Raw genomic sequence first — 19,308 nt, forward strand, 5'->3', positions numbered from 1 at the left:
AACCTTTATTATTCCAAAGCTTGTAATGACCTCAAATTAAAATTCCTGCGAAGTGGTTTGGTAATCGAGCCAATTTGCGAACGTTTGGGGCTCAATTTTACCGATAAGCGAGGAAATTATCGTGTGATTTTTGCGTGAAACGTGATAGATATCGAGTGTGAACGTGAGACATGATCGTATTCACATCCACCAGCTGGTACCGATAAGAAAGCTATTATGAATCGCGAGAACAAAACACGTAACGTCTAACACATCACGCTTAATCACGAACTTGGGCAGTTGATCACGCGAATAACGAAGCAAAGAGTTCAGTAATCGAATTTGTACTAATTGGACTGAGCTGTTATTTCGTAATTTTTCTCATCGAGTTCAATTAACCTTATCTGATCTCGGTCTGATTTCTAAAGATTCCAATTTCTCGTTTATCACTGGTTTCATGATGTACTTTATTGACCGAGCGAAAAAGGTGGGACGTATGGCTAATCATGTGTGTACATATGCCCTGATAGATAGGCGATGAAAGAAACACCGGCACTCTTATTAACGTCAACATCTTGAGATCTCGCCAAACGACCAAATTAAGATGAAAAGAGATTTTCATTATTCCTGAAATTACAAGAAAAAGGACTGAATAGCATGTCGACTAATAATATTCCTTCCCTTTTCTCGGGAAGCCTCCATTAGGGAGCGAGCGACTAGAAAACTAACTATTATTTAACATCAACATTTTCCGATATCACGAAACGTAATACAAGCTAAAGTGAAATTTGAGAGTCACCGAGATTTCTATGAATCCGTTAAATGAGAGAAGAATGACCGGGCAACGGATCTACCCCCCCCCCCCCCCCCACCATACGGATCTAACGTTCCCCTCCCCACCCAACGGCTCTACCCCCGCCACCTAACGGCTCTACCCCCACCCTCCCGCCACCCAACGGCTCTACCCCCAACCTTCCCGCCACCCAACGGCTCTACTCTCACCCACCCAATGGGTCTAACCATACCCTCCCCTCCCCACTAAGGTTTTATTCACAAGGCCGTATCCAGCTAGAAGTCTCAAAGGGAGGTCGCAGAGGAGGCAAGGGGTGTATGAGAACTGGTTGTCTCGCTGCGGAAAACTACGTTCTATAATTGACACAGTTCTGTGCGTCTCACCAATGGTGGAGATGATCCTTTTATGACTTTGACAACAACAGCAGCACGACAAAAACAACGAGATACTAATCTTTTTAATAACTTTAAATAAAAGATTTCCAAGTAAGGTTTAAATCCATGGCTTTCACTGGCATTTCACACATAACAGCACAAAAATACGGACTTAAAGAGACTTGTTCCATTTGCAGTCCGCTGGGAGAAGATTCAAAATGATAAAAAGTCTGTCTCTATGACATTGATCATTTATAATGCATATGCAAAAACAAAAGCCGCAAGAGAATTAGCAACGATGCATAAGAGAAATATTCCACCCCTCCCCACACAACCCGCATTAAAGAATATTAACCAGCCACTCGTTACTGTTACTAGCGCGCGCTCTAGCTTTTAACTGCAAAAGAAAAGCAGCAAAAAGCAACTTATTTAGCGCTTACGAATAAAGCCAGAAAGTGTTTTTTTTCGGAAAGGGTTAATTTTCATTTAAAGATTTTTTCGTCGCTCTTTGGCGTGACGGGCAAAGCCATTGCTGTGTTTTTTTTGTCGCTCTCTGGCGTGAAGGCATCGGCCATTTCTGTGTTTATTTTGACGCGGGTTTGCCACTCAAAAGGTCACGTGATCTCTTAGCGCAAGTCCCCTATTGAACAGCACTTCCTTATTTGAATTATTTGGTTGAATCATGTGACTCCCATGAAATAGCCGACTGATGTGGATCCTTTGAGGTTCGGAGTTTGGAGCATGGAATAGCGACGTGACAGATATTCGTTGTTGCGCGACACCCGAAAACTCAAATCCAATTCTCTTCTGGAAATAGCACGTAGTCAATCATACCACCGTGGCCAATCAATTCACTTGCTTATGCAGTCAAATGGTTTTTTGATTCGCCAAGGTCGCGCAACAAGGAATTTGGCTATAAGACAAATACTGAATAGAGAGTAGTACTGCACAGAGAAACCCAACATACACCTATAAAGACGACACCTGGATAGATCGTCTGTTACCCCCCCCCCCCCCCCCCCCCGTCCCTCCTTCCTCGGCGGCTTTCGTGTTCCCACTTTTCATTTGGCGCCTGGAGCGCATTTTTAAATAGAAGTAAACGGGATCCCTTTCGTATGAATAGAAACATTTCGAATGTATAAAATGTCCTAATTGTATGAAATTCTTTACAGTTCTTGCTTGACCTCTGACCCTGGAAAAAGGAAAGAAAATCTAGACGTTGGTGGAGGGTGAGTCCAGTCGTGTAAGCGGAAAAATAGGAAGGAAGGTTAGGTATGAAAGTTAACTGTAAGCAAGGGAAAAATAAGGAAAAACAAAAAAACAATCAGGGGGCCGTACCTGCAGTAGGAGGGGTCTGTGCATGAGTCGCAGTCTCTGCGCTTGCCGCTACTTGCAATCGTCGTATCTCGTCGTCATATTCCGGCCATTCCTTGACGATGCGAACTGCACTTTGTAGCTTAGGTTCCTTTGTCTGTGGGTTATTGCACTACAAGAAATAATGAAAAATTCAAGCACCAATAATCCCAAGCTCGGAATAAATATGTACAAAGCTCTATATATATTTAAACTTGAGTGAAAATTCCTGTCAGCCAACAACCAGTCTGTCTAAAAGGATCCAAGATACCAGGGCTCAGTAGCGAAAATATAAATATAGTAGTGTGAAGAAAGACGCTACGATTCCCAACTTTTAGACATTATTAAAAATTTACTAAACGTTTCGGCCTTTCGGCCTTCTTCAGTATAAAATAAGTTAAAAAGCTAAAAAATCTATATATTATATATTAATATATATATATAAGAAGTGAAAGATAAGTAGCTATCTGGCCGCACTTACGAGATCGATCGTCTTGGCTTTCGCGAGGGACGCATCGTCACACCACGTCTCGCACCATAGCCATTCTTGTGGTAAAGACTTGATGGGGACTTGGTGAATCATGTTATTGGGTAAGTCCTGAAACGGAACATTGTTATACGACCACCTCAGGTACATGTGGAATCACAAGAAAAGTACCCATCACCTTGTGAAGATGAATAAATAATTAATAGTATAAATATAGTATAGTATAGATAGTCGCATAATCGATCGCTTACAAGGAAAAAATATAGAGGCGTGAGAAAAGCATTTGGAGTCATTGAGTTGAACCCGGTCAAAGTTGCATCCTCCAGATTCCAAGGGCAGGTTTAGCAGATTGGTCAAAATAACGTCCTTAAATGACAAGAGAACTACATGGAACCCTAAGGAAAGGGTTATGTTGGGTCTTCAATCGGCAAACAGAACTATTGTTTAAGGCAGCTAACTATGACTGGTAAGGGGACTGATAGTGACAATAAGTTTACGTATGTGGTAAAGGTAAGGCCGTTCAGATGTGTCGAACGTTTAAGGTAAGGCGGTACACCTCAGTATGGGAGCTGATAACAACACAAGGTTACCCACCTGGTCCAGGTTTGCAAGACTGTTGGGATCCTGACTGAGGCCCTGTGAAGAAACTAGCGCTATCAGAACGACAGACTTTCTTATCCGTTAAGTAAACAAAACATAAAAATGTAAAAAGGGAGGAAATGTATTGAGAAATATAGAGTTTGAAAGTTTTCTTATTCAGGGGCAAGGTTAAAAATAACCATAATACGTAGCGCAGTTGTTTTATGTTAGGAAGGTAGTAGCTCTAAAAATTCCGAGTTACCTGGTACTGGCCGCGGAGTCGGTCGCCGGCAGCCAGCCGTCGGAACCGCTTGAGATCAATGGCATACAGCGCACTACAACAAACATCGAGAATGAGTTTGCGCACTACAACAACATCGAGAATGAGTTTGCGCACTACAACAACATCGAGAATGCGTATGTTTACAACGTCTGCCTCCTCTTCCCATAGCATCACCTGATGTGGTAGGGTCTGCCTCCCATGTGACTCCTCCAGTATCCCTGATTCCAGAACCTGGAACACAGAATAAGAGAGCTTAGAAACAGTTACTCTCCAGTATCCCTGATTCCAGAATCTTGAACACAGAATAAGAGAGCTTAGAAACAGTTACTCTCCAGTATCCCTGATTCCAGAATCTTGAACACAGAATAAGAGAGCTTAGAAACAGTTACTCTCCAGTATCCCTGATTCCAGAATCTTGAACACAGAATAAGAGAGCTTAGAAACAGTTACTCTCCAGTATCCCTGATTCCAGAATCTTGAACACAGAATAAGAGAGCTTAGAAACAGTTACTCTCCAGTATCCCTGATTCCAGAATCTTGAACACAGAATAAGAGAGCTTAGAAACAGTTACTCTCCAGTATCCCTGATTCCAGAATCTTGAACACAGAATAAGAGAGCTTAGAAACAGTTACTCTCCAGTATCCCTGATCCCAGAATCTGGAACACAGAATAAGAGAGCTTAGAAACAGTTACTCTCCAGTATTCCTGATTCCAGAACCTGGAGCACAGAATAAGAGAGCTTAGAGACAGTTACTCTCCCCGAGGAAGTAAGAAAGACGAAAGTCCCGTATGTATTGTCGTCGCCCATCAATAGCTCTCGTTTTTATGGTTTAAAAGAGCCCGGGGCGAGCGCGTCAAAACTGTGATGTTCATGTCAAAAGAAAAATACCAAGTTTTTTCTCGGATTTTGGGTATATTTTAACTTTACAAGATCCTTAAGGCTAAGTTCAAACGTCGTATTATCCATGAGCCGTATTCAATGCAAATGCATGCAAATGAAAACAAAACAATCGACTTGATTCATCTTATCAACGTCTCGTCTCAGTGCGCAGCAGAGTTGAAAGGCGGAAGTGGACCGCGAAGAGACGGAAATGGATGACCTCTTTTTATAGGTCACAATAACAGTGTGCATTGCTTTAAAGCATTTTGTCCGTCACCTTGTCACGTGGCGTGCGTTCTATCAGATGAAGCTGATGATGTTCATTGATGTACGACGTGCATTATGTGACATGGGTTACCTGAATCCGTCCATCTCCTTACGGCTGCTACAGAAGGGCGTATACGCGTAAGGCGCGCCCTCCAGGTCCATGTCCATCAGCTCCTGCAGATCCGTGCGGACGATCTGTACAACCGGAAACACACTTTACTATGACGTCACATCCGGTGGACTTAATGCAATCTGGTCACTCACCAGGTCGGCATCCACAAACAGAATCCTCTTGACATTAAGCGGAAAGAGAACGTCGAGGAACAGAATCTTGTAGCTGTGGGAGAGTATCTTTTATTCCACTTAAAAGACCAAACATCAAAAAGGCCAAACCATCACCATTATCCACGTCCGCTAGTCTATCATGTACTACCAAAGTACTACAAACATCACCATTACCCATGTACGCTAGTCTATCATACAACATCACCATTACCCATGTACGCTAGTCTATCATATAACATCACCATTATCCATGTACGCTTGCCTACTACCCAAATGACACTGGCGTTTTCTTTACTGACACCAAAACACGTGATATAGCCTAGTAGCACGTGACTACTCACCCCCATATGACGCGCTGTTTCTCCGTCTGAGCGTGTAGCCATCTCGGCCATTGGTACTGAACCAGTTCATACTCGAACCCATACTCCTTCGCCATAATCGGCAAGAACGCCTAGAAGTGATTAGGTGCATATTTGTGAGATAATGATTTAGGAGATATGTGTTTAGTCTAGATCTTAACATCGACGGCGCTGTTATTAGTTGAACTTACTAAAAAACTTAAAAATTGAAGAAAAGACAGCAATACTAACCTTGAAAGTGGGCGACAAGTAATTCTTGAGGAACCAAAACTTGACGTTACTCTTTGTGTGTTTCAGAACGCTCAACATCATGATCCTAACGAACAATGCGTACATCAAGTATTTGGCTCCATCTAGACCCGCCAGTCAAGCGTGCAAATAATATCATAATGTGTCTTTGTGGGCAACTCATCAAGATTATTCCAAACTAAGACAACTTACGAACATCAAGGCGAATACAGACCTCATAAACCTCTCGTATAGATGTCCGGACGCCAGAGAGAAAATATTGATCGTTTTGTCTTCTTGTTGCTTCTTTTCCTTATCACTTCCAACCATACTGAAACATAAACTCGGTTACTTAATTATTATACCTTGAAGCCGGAATGGCAGCTTAACAGTATGCACTCTCATGTCGTTGAAGTCACTAATACTACTAGCTATTCTACTAACCTCAAGCCATACAACTAGTAAGTAATACTAGCTATTCTACTAACCTCAAGTCATACAACTAGTAAGTAATACTAGCTATTCTACTAACCTCAAGTCATACTACTAGTAAGTAATACTAGCTATTCTACTAACCTCAAGTCATACTACTAGTAAGTAATACTAGCTATTCTACTAACCTCAAGTCATACTACTAGTAAGTAATACTAGCTATTCTACTAACCTCAAGTCATACTACTAGTAATACTAGCTATTCTACTAACCTCAAGTCATACTACTAGTAAGTAATACTAGCTATTCTACCAACCTCAAGTCATACTACTAGTAAGTAATACTAGCTATTCTACTAACCTCAAGTCATACTACTAGTAAGTAATACTAGCTATTCTACTAACCTCAAGTCATACAACTAGTAAGTAATACTAGCTATTCTACTAACCTCAAGTCATACTACTAGTAAGTAATACAAGCTATTCTACTAACCTCAAGTCATACTACTAGTAATACTAGCTATTCTACCAACCTCAAGTCATACTACTAGTAATACTAGCTATTCTACTAACCTCAAGTCATACTACTAGTAAGTAATACTAGCTATTCTACTAACCTCAAGTCATACTACTAGTAAGTAATACCAGCTATTCTACTAACCTCAAGTCATACAACTAGTAAGTAATACTAGCTATTCTACTAACCTCAAGTCATACAACTAGTAAGTAATACTAGCTATTCTACTAACCTCAAGTCGTACTACTATTAAGTAATACTAGCTATTCTACTAACCTCAAGTCATACTACTAGTAAGTAATACTAGCTATTCTACTAACCTCAAGCCATACTACTAGTAAGTAATACTAGCTATTCTACTAACCTCAAGTCATACAACTAGTAATACTAGCTATTCTACTAACCTCAAGTCATACTACTAGTAAGTAATACTAGCTATTCTACTAACCCCAAGTTATACTACTAGTAATACTAGCTATTCTACTAACCTCAAGTCATACTACTAGTAAGTAATACTAGCTATTCTACTAACCTCAAGTCGTACTACTATTAAGTAATACTAGCTATTCTACTAACCTCAAGTCATACTACTATTAAGTAATACTAGCTATTCTACTAACCTCAAGTCATACAACTAGTAAGTAATACTAGCTATTCTACTAACCTCAAATCATACTACTAGTAAGTAATACTAGCTATTCTACTAACCTTAAGTCATACAACTAGTAAGTAATACCAGCTATTCTACTAACCTCAAGTCATACTACTAGTAAGTAATGCTAGCTATTCTACTAACCTCAAGTCATACTACTAGTAAGTAATACTAGCTATTCTACCAACCTCAAGTCATACTACTAGTAAGTAATACCAGCTATTCTACTAACCTCAAGTCATACAACTAGTAAGTAATACTAGCTATTCTACTAACCTCAAGTCATACTACTAGTAATACTAGCTATTCTACTAACCTCAAGTCATGCTACTAGTAATACTAGCTATTCTACTAACCTCAAGCCATACAATTAGTAAGTAATACTAGCTATTCTACTAACCTCAAGTCATACTACTAGTAATACTAGCTATTCTACTAACCTCAAGTCATACTACTAGTAATACTAGCTATTCTACTAACCTCAAGTCATGCTACTAGTAAGTAATACTAGCTATTCTACTAACCTCAAGTCGTACTACTATTAAGTAATACTAGCTATTCTACTAACCTCAAGTCATACTACTATTAAGTAATACTAGCTATTCTACTAACCTCAAGTCATACAACTAGTAAGTAATACTAGCTATTCTACTAACCTCAAATCATACTACTATTAAGTAATACTAGCTATTCTACTAACCTCAAGTCATACAACTAGTAAGTAATACTAGCTATTCTACTAACCTCAAATCATACTACTAGTAAGTAATACTAGCTATTCTACTAACCTCAAGTCATGCTACTAGTAATACTAGCTATTCTACTAACCTCAAGTCATGCTACTAGTAATACTAGCTATTCTACTAACCTCAAGCCATACAACTAGTAAGTAATACTAGCTATTCTACTAACCTCAAGTCATACTACTAGTAATACTAGCTATTCTACTAACCTCAAGTCATACTACTAGTAATACTAGCTATTCTACTAACCTCAAGTCATGCTACTAGTAAGTAATACTACTAGGTACTCTACTAACCTTGACAACGAGTCCCAGATCCCGCGGTAATGGTCATCGCTCCCGTCAGACAACAAGTCAGCGTTCTCCATCCCCGGCTTGCGCTTCACCTGTTGGTCGATAGCAATAATGGGAAGAATTCTCCAGACTCAACTTTAGGATTGGCACAGAAAGCGACAGAAATAATATATAAATACCATGGCTTTATCTCTAGCGCAAACAGCAGATTTAACTGAGCAAAAATTAGCCCTGAGAGCCTTATTCTCACACAAAACAATTTCGGGACAGAATCACTTTAACAATTATGTTTTGAAACTTTAACCCTTTCACTCCTGTGTACTTTTTAGCAAAATTGTAAGAAAAACAGACTGAAAACAGAAACCTCCGCCCTTATTTCAAGTCCAACACTACCAGTTAAGCTAAGCTACCGCTGACCCAAGACGGTATGCCTTGAAGTTTTCAACAATGCACTGCTGTGCCTTTTTTCTTCTAGCGGCGGCACTGCTACAGCCTGTTGCTTACAACAGTTTTGCTTGTAATTTGATTAAAAATTACAGCTTTTTCACATCTGGAGAGCGCCTTAGGACATCGTAAAGTCTATTTGGGCATAATTAATGCTGTGCTTATGGATGTTTGCACGCTGAGGTTGATTCAATGGGATAATTCCTTGTCTGGGCTTCACCAAGTGAGAAAGGAATTTTCTGGTGAACGGCCTCATACTCTCCAATGTGGGCCATCTTTGCTACCCAACCTTATTCAAAAATTGTTTGCAGTCTTATTCTGGGTTCCTTGGACCTGGAAATGTTTTGTTTGGCTTCGGTGCAAAGAGATAAAACATCTGTCGTGATTCTGTGGGAGGAGATTGCCCGCCTGTCTGTCAAGGTGTTTTCAAGACTCCCATGATGCAGTGCAGGCATGCAAAATAGGCTAAACATGGTGACTCGCTTCTAATGGAGGTTCTAGCATTGATTATTGTGACTGATTGCTCTAAAATGGGACCTGACGGAGCGCAATAAAGGTATCTATTTGTGACTTGATCTGTGCTTGCTTGTCCCTATTTGTAGTTCGAAATTTTGTGTCTTTTTGGGTCTGAAATGTTTCTGAGTTTAAGCATTTGTTTACGAATTGGTCAGAAATCAAGGTTGATATTTTGACAAAAGAGTCAATTCTATAACATTGCTTGGATGCGCTTTTGAAGGTCGTCTATGCCTTGGAGGAATCTATGAGTATCCGGGTCTGGTGATGTTTAGTTTGCATTTCTGACGTTTTGGAGTTGGGCCTATATTTTACAGGCGTCTCAGGGCGTAATAGTAATAAAAGACTTAAACCAATCCTTTTGTACGGAAGCGAAATCTGGGCACTAGAAGGCAAATACAGTGAAATGAGTAACACAAACAACACAACAACAAGAGTAACACAAACAACAAAATTACAAGAGCAACACAAACAACAACACAAGAGTAACACAAACAACAAGAGTAACACAAACAAACAAAACAACAAGAGTAACACAAACAACAAAGATGGCAATCATCATCATAGAAAATCATGTTGCTGTGATATATATATTCACCTTGACTTTCATGAGCTTTCCGATAAAACTGTCGATTAAAATGGTGAAATTCGTGCTTGATCCAACTTGTGTCCCTCCAGAAACCCTACAGAGTGGATAAGTGGTTCAGCGTTACGAAATAAAATGCATAAAAACAATAAAACATGACCGCAGAACAAGAACTACATCCGAACCCAACTTACAAGGCAATGTCATAAATGTCATCGGAACGTCCGTGACGCACGCGCAGTAACCATGAGCCGGGGAAAGCCTTTAGTTGGAAATAACCCTGATAAAAAAGATGTCAAAGATGTCAAAGACCAGGAAACTTCAGGTCCCCTCCATGATATTTTAGGGATTCCCTGTGCGAACCCAAATGAGACCTACCAGGTTCACTGTATTGAGACTTACCAGGTTTAATGTATCGAGACCTACCAGGTTTAATGTATTGCGACCTACCAGGTTTAATGTTTTGCGACCTACCAGGTTTAATGTATTAAGACCTACCAGGTTCAATGTATTGAGACTTACCAGGTTTAATGTATTAAGACCTACCAGGTTTAATGTATTAAGACCTACCAGGTTTAAGGTATTGAGATCTACAACGTTTAATGTATTAAGACCGACCAGGGTTAAATTTATTAAGACTTACCAGGTTTAATGTATTAAGACCTACCAGGTTTAATGTATTAAGACCTACCAGGTTTAATGTATTAAGACCTACCAGGTTTAATGTATTAAGACCTACCAGGTTTAATGTATTGAGACCTACCAGGTTTAAAGTATTGAGACCTACCAGGTTTAATGTATTGAGACCTACCAGGTTTAATGTATTAAGACCTACCAGGTTTAATGTATTGCGACATACCAGGTTTAATGTATTGAGACCTACCAGGTTTAATGTATTGAGACCTACCAGGTTTAATGTATTGAGACCTACCAGGTTTAATGTATTAAGACCTACCAGGTTTAATGTATTGAGACCTACCAGGTTTAATGTATTAAGACCTACCAGGTTTAATGTATTAAGACATACCAGGTTTAATGCGTTGTATTATTTTGCACTGTATTGCCAATGCCGCCAAAAACACAGCAACCCCACATGGGACCTACCAGGTTAGCCATGACGATGGTATCAAAGGTGTCCGGTTTGGCTTTGGTGCCGAGCGTGAACTGCAGACCGCGTGGGGGCTGACCAGAGACGAGATCGGAGCAGTGACCTGTAAACACCATCAGCAAGCATAAGGCCGTATAAGTGACCTGTAAACACCATCAGCAAGCATAAGGCCGTATAAGTGACCTGTAAACACCATCAGCAAGCATAAGGCCGTATAAGTGACCTGTAAACACCATCAGCAAGCATAAGGCCGTATAAGTGACCTGTAAACACCATTAGCAAGCATAAGACCGTATAAGTGACCTGGAAACACCATTAGCAAGCATAAGACCGTATAAGTGACCTGTAAACACCATCAGCAAGCGTAAGGCCGTATAAGTGACCTGTAAACACCATCAGCAAGCATAAGGCCGTATAAGTGACCTGTAAACACCATCAGCAAGCATAAGGCCGTATAAGTGACCTGTAAACACCATCAGCAAGCATAAGGCCGTATAAGTGACCTGTAAACACCATCAGCAAGCATAAGGCCGTATAAGTGACCTGTAAACACCATTAGCAAGCATAAGACCGTATAAGTGACCTGGAAACACCATTAGCAAGCATAAGACCGTATAAGTGACCTGTAAACACCATCAGCAAGCGTAAGGCCGTATAAGTGACCTGTGAACACCATTAGCAAGTATGAGGCCGTATAAGTGACCTGTAAACACCATTAGCAAGTATAAGGCCGTATAAGTGACCTGTAAACACCATCAGCAAGCATAAGGCCGTATAAGTGACCTGTAAACACCATTAGCAAGCATAAGGCCGTATAAGTGACCTGTAAACACCATTAGCAAGTATGAGGCCGTATAAGTGACCTGTAAACACCATCAGCAAGTATAAGGCCGTATAAGTGACCTGTAAACACCATCAGCAAGCATAAGGCCGTATAAGGGACCTGTAAACACCATTAGCAAGCGTAAGGCCGTATAAGTGACTTGTAAACACCATCAGCAAGCATAAGGCCGTATAAGTGACCTGTGAACACCATTAGCAAGCATAAGGCCGTATAAGTGACCTGTAAACACCATTAGCCAGCATAAGGCCGTATAAGTGACCTGTAAACACCATCAGCAGGCATAAGGCCGTATAAGTGACCTGTAAACACCATTAGCGAGCGTAAGGCCGTATAAGTGACCTGTAAAGACCATCAGCAAGCATGAGGCCGTATAAGTGACCTGTAAACACCATTAGCAAGTATGAGGCCGTATAAGTGACCTGTAAACACCATCAGCAAGCGTAAGGCCGTATAAGTGACCTGTAAACACCATCAGCAAGTATGAGGCCGTATAAGTGACCTGTAAACACCATCAGCAAGCATAAGGCCGTATAAGTGACCTGTAAACATCATCAGCAAGCATAAGGCCGTATAAGGGACCTGTAAACACCATTAGCAAGCGTAAGGCCGTATAAGTGACTTGTAAACACCATCAGCAAGCATAAGGCCGTATAAGTGACCTGTGAACACCATTAGCAAGCATAAGGCCGTATAAGTGACCTGTAAACACCATTAGCCAGCATAAGGCCGTATAAGTGACCTGTAAACACCATCAGCAGGCATAAGGCCGTATAAGTGACCTGTAAACACCATTAGCGAGCGTAAGGCCGTATAAGTGACCTGTAAAGACCATCAGCAAGCATGAGGCCGTATAAGTGACCTGTAAACACCATTAGCAAGTATGAGGCCGTATAAGTGACCTGTAAACACCATCAGCAAGCGTAAGGCCGTATAAGTGACCTGTAAACACCATCAGCAAGTATGAGGCCGTATAAGTGACCTGTAAACACCATCAGCAAGCATAAGGCCGTATAAGTGACCTGTAAACATCATCAGCAAGCATAAGGCCGTATAAGTGACCTGGAAACACCATCAGCAAGTATAAGGCCGTATAAGTGACCTGTAAACACCATTAGCAAGTATAAGGCCGTATAAGTGACCTGTAAACACCATCAGCAAGCATAAGGCCGTATAAGTGACCTGTAAACACCATTAGCAAGCATAAGGCCGTATAAGTGACCTGTAAACACCATCAGCAAGTATGAGGCCGTATAAGTGACCTGGAAACACCATCAGCAAGTATAAGGCCGTATAAGTGACCTGTAAACACCATCAGCAAGCATAAGGCCGTATAAGTGACCTGTAAACACCATCAGCAAGCATAAGGCCGTATAAGTGACCTGTAAACACCATCAGCAAGTATGAGGCCGTATAAGTGACCTGTAAACACCATTAGCAAGCATAAGGCCGTATAAGTGACCTGTAAACACCATTAGCAAGCATAAGGCCGTATAAGTGACCTGTAAACACCATTAGCAAGCATAAGGCCGTATAAGTGACCTGGAAACACCATTAGCAAGCATAAGGCCGTATAAGTGACCTGGAAACACCATTAGCAAGCGTAAGGCCGTATAAGTGACCTGTAAACACCATCAGCAAGTATAAGGCCGTATAAGTGACCTGGAAACACCATTAGCAAGCATAAGGCCGTATAAGTGACCTGTAAACACCATCAGCAAGCATAAGGCCGTATAAGTGACCTGGAAACACCATTAGCAAGTATGAGGCCGTATAAGTGACCTGGAAACACCATCAGCAAGTATGAGGCCGTATAAGTGACCTGTAAACACCATCAGCAAGCATAAGGCCGTATAAGTGACCTGGAAACACCATTAGCAAGCATAAGGCCGTATAAGTGACCTGTAAACACCATTAGCAAGCATAAGGCCGTATAAGTGACCTGTAAACACCATTAGCCAGCATAAGGCCGTATAAGTGACCTGGAAACACCATTAGCAAGTATGAGGCCGTATAAGTGACCTGTAAACACCATCAGCAGGCATAAGGCCGTATAAGTGACCTGTAAACACCATTAGCAAGCATAAGGCCGTATAAGTGACCTGGAAACACCATTAGCAAGTATGAGGCCGTATAAGTGACCTGTAAACACCATCAGCAAGTATGAGGCCGTATAAGTGACCTGTAAACACCATCAGCAAGCATAAGGCCGTATAAGTGACCTGGAAACACCATCAGCAAGCGTAAGGCCGTATAAGTGACCTGGAAACACCATCAGCAAGTATAAGGCCGTATAAGTGACCTGGAAACACCATTAGCAAGCGTAAGGCCGTATAAGTGACCTGTAAACACCATCAGCAAGCATAAGGCCGTATAAGTGACCTGTAAACACCATCAGCAAGTATAAGGCCGTATAAGTGACCTGGAAACACCATCAGCAAGCATAAGGCCGTATAAGTGACCTGTAAACACCATTAGCAAGTATGAGGCCGTATAAGTGACCTGTAAACACCATCAGCAAGTATGAGGCCGTATAAGTGACCTGTAAACACCATTAGCAAGCGTAAGGCCGTATAAGTGACCTGTAAACACCATTAGCAAGCATAAGGCCGTATAAGTGACCTGTAAACACCATTAGCAAGCATAAGGCCGTATAAGTGACCTGTAAACACCATTAGCAAGCATAAGGCCGTATAAGTGACCTGTAAACACCATTAGCAAGCATAAGGCCGTATAAGTGACCTGGAAACACCATTAGCAAGCATAAGGCCGTATAAGTGACCTGTAAACACCATTAGCAAGTATGAGGCCGTATAAGTGACCTGGAAACACCATTAGCAAGTATGAGGCCGTATAAGTGACCTGTAAACACCATTAGCAAGTATGAGGCCGTATAAGTGACCTGTAAACACCATCAGCAAGCATAAGGCCGTATAAGTGACCTGTAAACACCATCAGCAAGTATAAGGCCGTATAAGTGACCTGGAAACACCATCAGCAAGCATAAGGCCGTATAAGTGACCTGTAAACACCATTAGCAAGTATGAGGCCGTATAAGTGACCTGTAAACACCATCAGCAAGTATGAGGCCGTATAAGTGACCTGTAAACACCATTAGCAAGCGTAAGGCCGTATAAGTGACCTGTAAACACCATTAGCAAGCATAAGGCCGTATAAGTGACCTGTAAACACCATCAGCAAGTATGAGGCCGTATAAGTGACCTGTAAACACCATTAGCAAGCGTAAGGCCGTATAAGTGACCTGTAAACACCATTAGCAAGCATAAGGCCGTATAAGTGACCTGTAAACACCATTAGCAAGCATAAGGCCGTATAAGTGACCTGTAAACACCATTAGCAAGCATAAGGCCGTATAAGTGACCTGTAAACACCATTAGCAAGCGTAAGGCCGTATAAGTGACCTGTAAACACCATCAGCAAGTATGAGGCCGTATAAGTGACCTGGAAACACCATTAGCAAGCATAAGGCCGTATAAGTGACCTGTAAACACCATCAGCAAGCATAAGGCCGTATAAGTGACCTGTAAACACCATTAGCAAGTATGAGGCCGTATAAGTGACCTGGAAACACCATTAGCAAGTATGAGGCCGTATAAGTGACCTGTAAACACCATCAGCAAGCATAAGGCCGTATAAGTGACCTGTAAACACCATTAGCAAGCATAAGGCCGTATAAGTGACCTGTAAACACCATTAGCAAGCATAAGGCCGTATCTAAGAGAAGTAGTTTCTGGGGGAGATATTAGAGACTGCCACCGACACGCTAGAAAAAGCATACACTCCAGGAAGAAGAAAGATGATCATCCACTAGCGTTACCTTCGATAAAGATGTACTCAAGTTCAAAGTTTGCTGTCACACCTTGGCTGACCTGTGAAGAAATCGGAACTTAGCATATAACAATAGCAAGAGCGTGCTTTCAAACAAAGCTGATGTCATCATTCTATTTGGGCGCGAAATGCATGGTAACTAGGCGAAGTGACAGAGTGCAACCCATATTGTGGGTACGCCCGCTTTCACAAACTTGAAACGTCGGATATGGTCACCAGCTCACCTCGGCCAGATGAATGTTGTCAAGGTCATGAGGCGACCGAACTGCCTCGACCATCCAGCCCAGCGGTGTATCCATGCCCATCGTCAGGAGTGGGGACTGGGGCAAGTCCATAAAGCTCGCGTAGGGTCCTGAGTACATGGTGCCGTGCTCGTCAAACGTGATTTGTGGCTCCAGTACGTATCGATAAAACCGGTTAAGTGGGAATTCGGAAAGCTTCTCGCGGCAGTTCATGTACATGTTGATGTTCACACTGGTTACATTTTGTAAGACCTACAAAGAAAGATATTCATCCTTCCCTCCATAACTCCAGTTCAACACGAACCATGTATCATTCCTCACCATAAGATAACACGAACTACTTATCATTCCTCACCATAAAATAACACGAACTATTTATCATTACTCCCCATAAGATAACATGAACTATTTATCATTACTCGCCATAAGATAACACGAACTCTTTATCATTACTCACCATAAGAATAGGGGCGACCTTCTGAGCCGCTTTGGACAGTGGATCAACAATGGCCATGATGTTCAGACTGACGTCATTTCCGCTCGGCACACGCACCAGGCTATGCTCCGCATTTTCGATAGGGATCTGGACCCGAGGGGCAGATTTTCGTGCAAGTAGCACAGATGATATCTTCATGATGACGTCATCCCTGGAAATGATACCAAAAACGAAAAAACAAACTTCTTATCAAAAGATGTCTTCTCGGTGTGATATGCCAAAATACTTTATACTTCCTAGTAGATGTAGGGATGCTATAGGTAGGGTACCTATGGTGGCTTATAGGAAACCTAGGAGTTTAAAGGATATGTTGGTGCACTCCTCTCTTAAAGAGGATAGTACTCAGGTTAGAGGTTGTGGTAAGTTTGGCGGTAAAAGGTGTAGGGTGTGTAACTTTCTTAAGACAGGGCGGGAGTTTCGCAGTACAGTTACTAATAAGAAATATGTCATTAATTTTGACTTGGACTGTAACTCAGATTTTGTTGTTTATCTAATTACTTGCTCTATGTGTAGCAATCAATAGTTTTAGGAAGCGTTTTAATGATCATAAAAGTAAGTTAAATAAGCACACTAGTTTACCGGTCAGTGAAAGAGTTAAGGATGACCTTATCTATCAACATTTTCATTGCGACAATCATTTAGGTCTTAATAATGTTATGGTACAACTTATAGATAAGTGTAACTCTGAGGCTCAGCTTAGGGAAAGGGAAGGCCAGTGGGCTTATCGGCTTAAGTCTATCTACCCGCGGGGTCTTAATAGTGATGACTTTTTTTGTAGTAGGAACCCACGTAGAGATGTTTAAATTCTTTTTATCCATAGCGCGCGCTATTCTAGAAAATGCGCGTTTTTGTCAGTTGTAATGTTTTTACGTCTCGCGCCACTATTCTGATGTAAATAAGCTTGTAACGATTCACCTTCTTCAGTCTGTCCTGAAGAAGTCTTATTAAAGACGAAAATTTGGCAGAGTCGAATTCCAGTTTTTGGTGTATTGTATTCATTGTTCTGGTACGAGATCGCGACAGTTTGGGCTTTTTGATTCTATTCTTTCTAAATGTTAGGTGTACTTACACGCATGTAGCAAGAACATTTAATAAAACGCGAATTAATGCGTTGCAAACAAACGGAAATTTATCCTGCTTCACCCTAGTGCAATAAATGGATTATATGCGAAGGGACTTGTTGGTTTGCAATAAATGGATTATATGCGGAGGGACTTGTTGGTTTGCAGGAAATGGATTATACGCGGAGGGACTTGTTGGTTTGCAGTAAATGGATTATATGCGGAGGGACTTGTTGGTTTGCAGTAAATGGATTATACGCGGAGGGACTTGTTGGTTTGCAGTAAATGGATTATACGTGGAAAGACTTGTTGGTTTGCAGTAAATGGATTATATGCGGAGGGACTTGTTGGTTTGCAGTAAATGGATTATATGCCAAGGGACTTGTGGGTTTGCAGTAAATGGATTATATGCGGAGGGACTTGTTGGTTTGCAGTAAATGGATTATATGCGGAGGAACTTGTTGGTTTGCAGTAAATGGATTATACGGAGGGACTTGTTGGTTTGCAGTAAATGGATTATACGCGGAGGGACTTGTTGGTTTGCAGTAAATGGATTATATGCGGAGGGACTTGTTGGTATCCACTATGCAATTTCAAGTTTTGGGTAAATCCAAACCAAATCCTTTCGGTCATTTCTAACACTCAATTAAAAGAAAATATGTTAAGTACCGGAAAGTGTAGTACATTTCTAGTCGGTTGACAGGTATTACACTTGACATGACGTCATTCGAAAATGTGGGAAGCACTCACCCGATTTAAAAAGAATTATGTCAGTTTTTTAGGCGCAGCCTGACAAATTCTTTTCCTACTTCCATTGCACAGCCAAACAAAATAGCAAGCAGTTGTATGGATAAAGGTGGGCTCGTGCACGCCTTCTTCCACCATAAAAGCATACGGAAAACATACCTGAACTCACTAGTGTCATCATCGGCCGAGATTCCAGTAAACACCATGTTGTCCACCTGGTCTCGCACCTTCCTGGCGTACTGGTCCAGGTCAAAGTCCTCGAGAAGCTGGAAGTCCTCCTTGATGAAGATTTCGTCCTTACCGAGAGGGCCGAGGACCTGGGACGGGCAGGAAACCAAGAACATAGAATATCATGTTACCGAAAGGGCCGAGGACCTGGGACGGGCAGGAAAACCAAGAACATAGAATATCATGTTACCGAAAGGGCCGAGGACCTGGGACGGGCAGGAAACCAAGAACATAGAATATCATGTTACCGAAAGGGCCGAGGACCTGGGACGGGCAGGAAACCAAGAACATAGAATATTATGTTACCGAAAGGGCCGAGGACCTGGGACGGGCAGGAAACCAAGAACATAGAATATCATATCACCGAAAGGGCCGAGGACCTGGGATGGGCAGGGAACCCAGAACATAGAATATCATGTTACCGAAAGGGCCGAGGACCTGGGACGGGCAGGAAACCAAGAACATAGAATATCATGTTACCGAAAGGGCCGAGGACCTGTGACAGGCAGGAAACCCAGAACATAGAATATCATGTTACCGAAAGGGCCGAGGACCTGGGACGGGCAGGAAACCAAGAACATAGAATATCATGTTACTGAAAGGGCCGAGGACCTGGGACGGGCAGGAAACCAAGAACATAGAATATCATGTTACCGAAAGGGCCGAGGACCTGGGACGGGCAGGAAAAC

General features: G+C 41.7%; 1 protein-coding gene across 2 annotated transcripts in view; it reads right to left on the minus strand.

The window, feature by feature from the left end:
* Positions 1-1,211: 1,211 nt before the first annotated feature.
* LOC5502734 (UDP-glucose:glycoprotein glucosyltransferase 1) overlaps positions 1,212-19,308 on the minus strand; it is a 29,659-nt gene continuing 11,562 nt past the window's right edge. Inside the window, exons 14-32 of one of the 2 annotated variants that reach the window (XM_048732658.1) lie at positions 18,551-18,708; positions 16,545-16,734; positions 16,070-16,339; positions 15,835-15,886; positions 11,152-11,258; positions 10,242-10,327; positions 10,060-10,144; positions 8,508-8,596; positions 6,104-6,199; positions 5,872-5,956; positions 5,623-5,732; positions 5,261-5,333; positions 5,088-5,191; positions 4,023-4,079; positions 3,828-3,900; positions 3,581-3,622; positions 2,981-3,097; positions 2,485-2,632; positions 1,212-2,338 (exon numbers count right to left, since the gene is read on the minus strand). In XM_048732658.1, coding sequence (XP_048588615.1) covers positions 2,313-2,338; positions 2,485-2,632; positions 2,981-3,097; positions 3,581-3,622; positions 3,828-3,900; positions 4,023-4,079; positions 5,088-5,191; positions 5,261-5,333; positions 5,623-5,732; positions 5,872-5,956; positions 6,104-6,199; positions 8,508-8,596; positions 10,060-10,144; positions 10,242-10,327; positions 11,152-11,258; positions 15,835-15,886; positions 16,070-16,339; positions 16,545-16,734; positions 18,551-18,708 — 1,968 coding nt within the window. In that variant the 3' untranslated portion in view covers positions 1,212-2,312. Of the gene's footprint in view, positions 2,339-2,484; positions 2,633-2,980; positions 3,098-3,580; positions 3,623-3,827; positions 3,901-4,022; positions 4,080-4,102; positions 4,568-5,087; positions 5,192-5,260; positions 5,334-5,622; positions 5,733-5,871; positions 5,957-6,103; positions 6,200-8,507; positions 8,597-10,059; positions 10,145-10,241; positions 10,328-11,151; positions 11,259-15,834; positions 15,887-16,069; positions 16,340-16,544; positions 16,735-18,550; positions 18,709-19,308 lie in introns of those variants that run through there. The other variant, XM_048732659.1, reaches the window with a different exon arrangement.

The sequence above is a fragment of the Nematostella vectensis genome, chromosome 9 (genome assembly GCF_932526225.1).
Source record: "Nematostella vectensis chromosome 9, jaNemVect1.1, whole genome shotgun sequence".
Taxonomy (NCBI): domain Eukaryota; kingdom Metazoa; phylum Cnidaria; class Anthozoa; order Actiniaria; family Edwardsiidae; genus Nematostella; species Nematostella vectensis.